At 41.7% G+C, this 8,009-nt stretch overlaps 1 protein-coding gene across 1 annotated transcript in view; it reads left to right on the plus strand.

Annotated features, from left to right (window-relative positions):
- DOCK5 (dedicator of cytokinesis 5) overlaps positions 1 to 8,009 on the plus strand; it is a 166,112-nt gene that overhangs the window by 27,348 nt on the left and 130,755 nt on the right. Inside the window, exon 5 of the mRNA XM_011360348.2 lies at positions 703 to 799. Within this exon, the coding sequence (XP_011358650.1) occupies positions 703 to 799 (97 nt within the window). The remainder of the gene's footprint in view (positions 1 to 702; positions 800 to 8,009) is intronic.

The following is an 8,009-nucleotide window of genomic DNA, read 5'->3' on the forward strand; positions in this document are numbered from 1 at the left end:
CTGTATTTTTATGTAAGTCTGGCAATCCTACCACAATCTCCATTCCTTTGCTCGCTCTCTCCTTTTCTACTTTTGCTAACCAGAAAAATATTAGAGATTTGTGTGGGTAAATGTCAGGCCTATTTTGTTACACGTCTCCTGTGAGTAAGTGAGGAGTTTGGCACATACACAGTTTTTATGCTGAGAGGCTGCAGATGAGAAGAAAACCTAGTACCTTTCCAGAAGGTGGCACCACCGCGGTTCCCCCGGCAGGTGCTGTGTGGGCTTACGAGCCCCAGAACCTTTGTACCATACACACTTTTCCACCCACCCTCCCAGCAGAAATGGCGGCTTGGCAGACCCAGCTAAAATATTGGATTTTGGCTTCCATGTCTAGGAACTGCTGAAGCCAGTCTGGTTCAGTAATTGGGGCTCCCATAGAGATGCAAAATGGGGAGATCAAAGCTGGGCTTTGGGACCATCAACTGGCAGAAACTTAGTTCATTTGAGTAATGTGGTGTCCTCAGGCTCCTTCTCTTTTCTCAGACGCTGAGATGTTATGAAGTCTCCTACACAAACCTTCTCACAATGGACAAGTTTTGCTTTGTTTCAAGCCCAGCCAGACCCATTCTCATCTTTGAGCTTTGGGAAATCTGACCTCCATCAACAAAAACAGCAATAATCAACTCGGAGTAACGTGGGCATCTGTCTGGTTCTCTTTAGGCAGCATGAGACTGTGATTCCTGGTGAGCTCCCGCTGGTGCAGGAGCTCACATCCACGCTGCGGGAATGGGCTGTCATCTGGCGGAAGCTCTACGTGGTGAGTTTTCCCTTGGGGCTTAGAGTTGGTGACATTATTCCTGGGCCCTCAGCTTGTCTGTTCTGCTGCGAAGTGGTTCTCTGCAAGGGGTCGCTATTTATCAACATGTGGGAAGTGGGTGCATCTTACATGGACCATACAATGGCTGATAACCAGCGGATTCTCATTTCTCCAGACTGGAGTCCTTGATGATAATAGATGGAGGAGGAAGTGTATATAATCGTTAGTTTAGTCTTTTCTCAACTGACAACATGCTGATTGTAAAGTAATAAGGATAATAACAACTACAAACACATAGTCCTTACTAAGTTCCAAGGACTGTTAATCTTAACAATACTCCTATAAATTAGGTGCAGTTATTATTATTTTATCGGTGAGGAAGCTCCGGGACATTCTTTCAGCCTCTACAGGTGTCAAACACCTGGGCAGCTAGCTGTCTTGCAAGAGGCCAAGAATGCTCAAAGTCCGTTGGCAGCAAGCTTGCATCTGCCTCGATATCAGACTGTACAAACACTTTTCTAAAGTTCCCTCTTTCCTGGAGACCTGGTGGGCGAGCATCGCTAGGCCTTGCCTCTCCAAGCATCATCCATGCTTCCAGGTCTGGCTGGGGATTCCTGCGAACGTGTATTCTCTTGTTCTGTGAGTGAATGTGTTCAGTGAGGGAACAGACTCAATTCGATGGCCTGGGAGCTGTTCTCTTTCCTTGATGTGGCTTTTTGTTTATCTCAGTTTTTTTCAGTTATGTGCTGATTCTTCACTTTAACTCTCAAAAGCCAGTCTTAACAAGTTATTGGGAATACATCACCCTAGACCCTAAGTATGAAAAGCAATAATCAAAAGGCCATCCTAGCATAATTCTAAGAGTTCTTATAAGATATTTCATTTTCATTCAGGGCTGTTGTTTTCCAGATGGATCATAACAGCAAAAATCACCTGCCCCTTTGGTAGAAAATCACGTGATTTTTCCCTGACTGCCCCATTCTTCAAGGCCAAGTTTAAGCTCTTTCTTCTTCATAATGTGTCTTCTAAACACACCAAGACTTAATGTTTCCTTCTGGACTATCGGGGCACTTAAGGCTGAATCCGTCATCTGGCCCTTGGGGCATACTGCCTCGTATTGCCAGTGGTCTTTTGATCTCTTTATGTTCAATTGAGGAGAGAGCTAACCTGCTAGTTCTTAAATCACAAGCTCCAGGAGGATAGAAATGCTGTTTTCAGCCCTTTGGCTTGTATTGATTGATCATCTTGAATTTCTCCTGAAAGCACTCTCTGGTTCTGGTTAATTGATTAGCTAGCGGTGGGTGGATCAAGTTTAATGGATGGAGAATTGCAAATACATGAGTTAGTTCCTTAACATATTCTTTCTGGAAATCGATGAGTAGTGAAACATATTAATAATAAGTACTGGCAGAATTTTTTTTTTTAAGGTGTAATGTAGAAGGCTGGAGAGTATGAATGAGGCAGATTTTTCCTTTTGCTAAAACACAGCTCTTGTGTTCAGTTCATTATCTCTGTCATCCACATGTCCACAGGTAATTGTGCCTGAACAGAAATGAGAAATAAGTGAATCAGGGAGGAAGAAGTATGATTCATGTATTCGGGCTTCCAAATTTTTTAGTAGTTAAATGGTGATAAGCTCAGGTTTGGGATATCTTATGTGGGCATTTCACTATTTAATAGCAGAATTGGGTTCTAAGTTAAAAAAAAAAAGTCCATCCTATCTCAGAGGGCAGCACAGTTCCTATCTTAATTTTAACATCTAATAACATTATTTTGTTATTTGTAAATATATAAAAATGTCTTACAACTGCTGTTGGTTGACTGAAATACACTCATCATGGGAACCTAGATGAAATAATAGGGCTGAGCAATCTGCTTCTGCTTTTGACACATGATCATCATTAAGAAATAATCCACTTAAAATGGGTTTGTTATAAATCGTGGCTTTCTCTTTTTTTTTTAATCCCCTTCCTAGACCATTGACAGTTTACTTCATACAGAATTTCTGAACTTCTTTCTAGAAAATTTGTGTGTCAAAGTAGCAAACCTCAAAAATTATGCTTCATAATTAAAAAGGAATAAAGTAAAAGGAATCCAAATCTGTAGCTTTCACCTCCCCTGCCCCGCCCCAGTTCTTTGGTGTTTTTGTTTTCCGATTGTGTAAGTTCCTTCTGTCTCCATAATGATGAATACAGAGCTTCCTAATCGACATCTATACTCGTATTGTTCCTCTGATGCATGTCCTGCCGCAGATGAGCCGGAAAGTTCTGTCGGATGTCTTAGGACACCTATGGGGTCTTAGAACCTCCGCATTTCTCTAAAACACATTTTCTGGTTCTGTTCCCAGTCTGAGTTCACAAAAAATTTATGTTGTAGACCTAGAGTCTTAGGTAAGAGGAAATGCAATATACTTACCAGATTCAGCCCAGTCATGTAAATGTGGGCAATGATTCTAGACGAGAGAGATATCTGTATAGCTATGATGTATTTTTAGCAGTCATACTGTAACCTTGTGAAATAACCATAGTTTGTTTTAAAAGAGAGGGAGTGCCTTATGCTGAAGAAAGGGGAACCCACTTATCCACAGTAGAAAAAAGAAATGATGACATATCCCACCTTCCTTCTTTCCTCTGTGTTCTATTGGTATTATTTCCTCCATTTAATTATCTTTCCTGGTGGATGTTAGCCTTATGCTTTGGGGAAGAAGCAAGCTGTAGGAAACAGACACTGAACTAGAAATTGGGAAGCTTGGTTTCTCATCCAGGCCCTGCCCCAAATGGCTCTGTGGTCTTGGACAAGCCCTTGAGGTCTCCAAGCATCTCCAGGATTATGACCCTCTGTAAAAGTGATATAAAATCTGTCTCGTTTACTCCATAGAGTTGTAGGGATCTGAAAAGAAACGGTGGCTATGAAATCACTCTACAGGCAGATCCAGGATTCTGCAAATGTGAGCATGTGATCCTTGCTGCTTTCTTAGCTGGAAACAGTAGCCACTCTGGTTGTCCTCCCTCTGGTCAGCCTTGGTTCTGTGTCCCTCTGATCTGACTTGGAGACTCTGAAGCTCCCTTGTGTGTGCCCCTTATCCAAGGCCACTTCCTTTCCATGTATTATCGTCTTAAGCCTTGGAGTGGCCTTGAGCACTCAGTAACTAGGCTGAGTGTTTCTCACCATAGATTGTGAGCCTCCTTCTTTAGATTCAAGTCCAGGAGGCATAGATTTGTCCAGAAAGGAATGCAGAGTGCAGGTTTACAACAGTTTCCGAGGAGCTTTGCCTGCATTGCTCGTCCTCAATTGGAGCTTGTTTACTGGGTGTGTTTTTAGTGGTTGATCAGAAAAGAAGGAAACTTTTTGAATGAGAAGGTGGTCCCCTGGCAGAATGGCAACACTGTGGACATTAGGGTCAGACAGGAAGCCAGTACTTAAATTTTGGCTTGCTCCCTTATTAGATATGTACGTTTATATTCACCAAAAGTAACAAACCCAGTAATAGTGACTACAAACAAACAAATCAAAACGGAAAGAACACAGATTCCAAAGGCAGGGGTTTGGGTTCAGGGTATGCCACTGGCTGATTCTGCAGCCTTTGATCTCCTAAATTTATTTTCCTCACTTCAAGTGGTAATTGTATACTGTATATGCCTTGCAAATATGCTATAAGAATTTAGTAGGATAATCTGTGTAAAACTCCTGGGATGGTTGGTGCCTGGCACACTGTCTTCAAAATGTGACAGCCCCTGGCTCTCCTGACAGCAGTGCATCACCAAAGAGCTAATTAATGATGACAAGTTTAAGGGGGAAGAACTAGACTGCACTGCGGAATTTTGCCCTGAAGTCATTTAAGTGTGCACCCTCCAGCTTCGGGCTTAACTAGGTCCATGGTTTTGAGTCTGTTGTCCATTGTTCTCTGCTGCCTCTCAGGATATTTCTGCTTCCCCAGCCTTGGAGAGTAGATCCTGTGGCTTGTATTTCTAGCAGCATATCTCCCTGCTTACATGTGAGTTCCTCCAGTTAGAAGGGCAGACGCCTATGGATTGATTTTGACACTATTGGATTGATGTAATATCTAAGTTTACCTTCTCAATAACAACCCAACTATACTTTCTGAATATGCACAAATTTACATCCCGCATCATAACCTCATATTTTCTCAACTAAAAATCAGGTCTTGAAAACTGATAAGTTGGAGTATATTTTGGAGGAAGTTGAGATAAGAATTTTTGGAAGAGGGACTCTCCAGGAAATTATGAGATGGTTAGATGTCATCAGCATGCTCTGACATATTTCACCGTGACATTTAGCTTAGTGCTGTTTTCCATCTTCCACCTGTAGAAATAGTTCAGCGAGTTTTGGTCAGCCAGGCTGTTTTGTCTATGTAAAATTGGGAGAGTGAATCTAATCCTATCTTCTTATGGAAGATAAAGAGATTTGAGAAGAGCCTGGTGGTAGAAGGTGGTTATCATATTGTTGAATTAAGTGAATTTGATTTCTAAAATGTAGTTCATACAAAGGACTGATCTCTCACTTAAGATTTGCCAGCAAAATAAAACCTCGTGCTACTCTATAGTTGGAGCAAAAGTGTCCATAGCTGAGATGGGGGCGGGGAAGCTTGCTGGACACCATGAATTGGCCTTTCTTTTCATCAGTGTAGATCCAGGCCACTCAAGTCTAATCTTTTTGAACTGGTGGTTATTACTGGTGGCTAGAACATATGCTCTGAAGTGTAATTAAGCTGGTTTCATGGTTTGAAACCAGCATCTGATCACTTGTTACCGAGGACAGAAAGTTTCCATAGAAAAAGCATCGTCATGTTGTCAGGGCATTTTATCCGTGCGTTGCAAGCTCTGCTTCAGCGCTGTGCTCATGAGAGGCAAGACGAGACAGGCGGTGACTGGGGCAGGGCAACAGTGGTGCTTTAGGGGTTTTTCCAGTTCTATTTTTCTTTTTGTTGCCTGGCTTTCAGGATTTTTTGCACTACTTCCAGAGGTACAAAATTGTCTTTTACTGTAGTCATTTCTTTAGCAATTAAGCCTTTGCTAGTCAGGCACAGCCTTTTGCTGACAGAGAGAAAAGGCACTAGAATGGCGAGCAAGAGTGTGGCAGGGACCCTGTGGGTTCCCTTCTTCCCAGAGGTAGAGTCTGTGCAGCAGGAGGACACAGAGGAACCAGGACACTATTCTGGACCCCAGGAGTTACAGATACTCGGAAAAGGCATGAGATTAATTGTAGAGAGAGCTCTATACGGTGATATTTGATATAGAGCCACCCAAGTGTATAAGGACATCATCAGTGGGTTGGTCAGAATCAGATACAGTTAATCAGGAAGTTGTCGGAGGAGTAATTGAGTTTAATATCTCGATCACAGACTTGGAGACGCTTCTCCTTGGGAACGATCGTAGTGCCAGTCCCTTTATTTTACAGACGGGTGTATCCCAAGGAGAATAATTTGCCCAAAGTCACTTAGCAAGTTAATGATACGATTAGAGATAGGAACCAAGTCCCCATACATTCAGTCAAACACTTTTGCCTCTAAATTATAAAATCTGCTTGGAAGAGAAAAGGTTGGTGAACTGAGGAAAAAGATGATTCTTTTGCAGAGGGGGAGATGGAGGATTGAAGACAGTCTTTCGAGTGTGGTCTTCGTTCTTTGGGAAAGCAAAGAATAGAATCCAGGTTTTCTGACACCCAGTGTGGTGGTGCCATTGTCACAATGGCCCCCAGAATTTCTAAAAATACTCAGTGGATGGCTTCTGTATTCCTGCCGGTATTGAAGGCAAAGCTGTTTTTTTTCCTTGTGACATTGTTTTTATCTCTAGAAATTCTTTAAAAAAAAAAAAGATATCCAGAATAGAGACATAAAAAGTAAGACCTCAGAGATCTTTGAGTAGATAAGAGGGTGAAACTGGAAACAAATGCAGGAACATCTTTACCATCTGGTAGAAAAATATTTAGATTTCTCTACTTGGTGTATATAATCTTTGAATCGAAGCCAGAGTGCTATATTGCATGTGAGCTTTCCAGATTTGTTTTTGAGTGCCTCCCGTGTTCGAGGATTGTGCTGACATTTTGCTGAGAGCATCAAAGAAATTATTAAATAAATTCCCTGCCCTCCTAAATTATGTGACAATAGAATGACTGAAATTAGTGAGGGCTGGAGATAATAGAGAGGCACGCTACAGCAGGCCGACTTGGGCTGTGCAGGATTTAGAAAGAGGGTGGGATGGAGGGCATGACAGCAAGAACAGATGGAGACTTGGGGATTCTCGGCTCATGGTCTTGTGGAGGCACTTGATTTTCTTCTCGCCTGTCCTCATACGCTCCCCTTAGAATCCATAAAGTGTCAGGGGCCAGCTCTGGCACAGAACACCCTACTTAGAACAATCTAAGGAATGTGGCAACAAAATTCATTTCCTTAAAGTAAATGGGGAAATTGCTTCCTTTGATGTGTTCCAGCTTGTCTTTTCAGAATTAATTTGGCAGAGTAAATCAGAGAAGAATGGCTGTCTTCATCCTTCTTTTGGGGGAGATCTTGGCAAACAAGGCTGATATGGACAGGCAATAATTAAATTGCCTTGGATAATATCTAATATAATTGAGACCAAGAACTCGTGAGCATGTGTCTCAAAGAGCATTCTCCCATAGAGGCTCCCCTGGGTCTTTGAGCCCTTTCTTTACCATATTATTAGACCAAATAGCTTAATTAAAATGAGAAAACATTTAAAAAAAGAAAAAAAAAAAAAAAAACCTTAACTAGGAATAGACAAATAGGTTGCAAGAAAGAAAGAAAAAAAATCCTTCTGCCTAGCAACTTTGAAAGGCAAATTTTATGGGCTTCATTTCTGACTCCTTTTTCCAGTTTAAAACACAACGAGAAGGAAACCTTTTTTGTTTTTACAGAATTGAGTGAAAAAAGCAGGGATTTTACCTTTGCTTGTTAAACACAGAATTTTAAAAGTCTCATTTTTATGCTTTTCAGGAAGCTGGCTGATGAGAAAGAGGCAATTCAGAAAATATTAAAAGCCGAAAATGTAGGGAGTTTCAAAATTTGAAGCGGGCTTCGAGATCTGTGTTTTTCAAATCGATAGTGTTAATAGAGTGTGTTACAATCGCAGGTGAAGAGTTCTTCTCTTTCCTTCGTGTTCTCAAAGAATTTTGCACTTTTGGGGGCTCTGCTATCTCGCTGCTGCCTCCCACTTCTAGGCCGAGGCCTCCC

Source organism: Pteropus vampyrus, unplaced genomic scaffold (genome assembly GCF_000151845.1).
Source record: "Pteropus vampyrus isolate Shadow unplaced genomic scaffold, Pvam_2.0 Scaffold53, whole genome shotgun sequence".
NCBI lineage: Eukaryota > Metazoa > Chordata > Mammalia > Chiroptera > Pteropodidae > Pteropus > Pteropus vampyrus.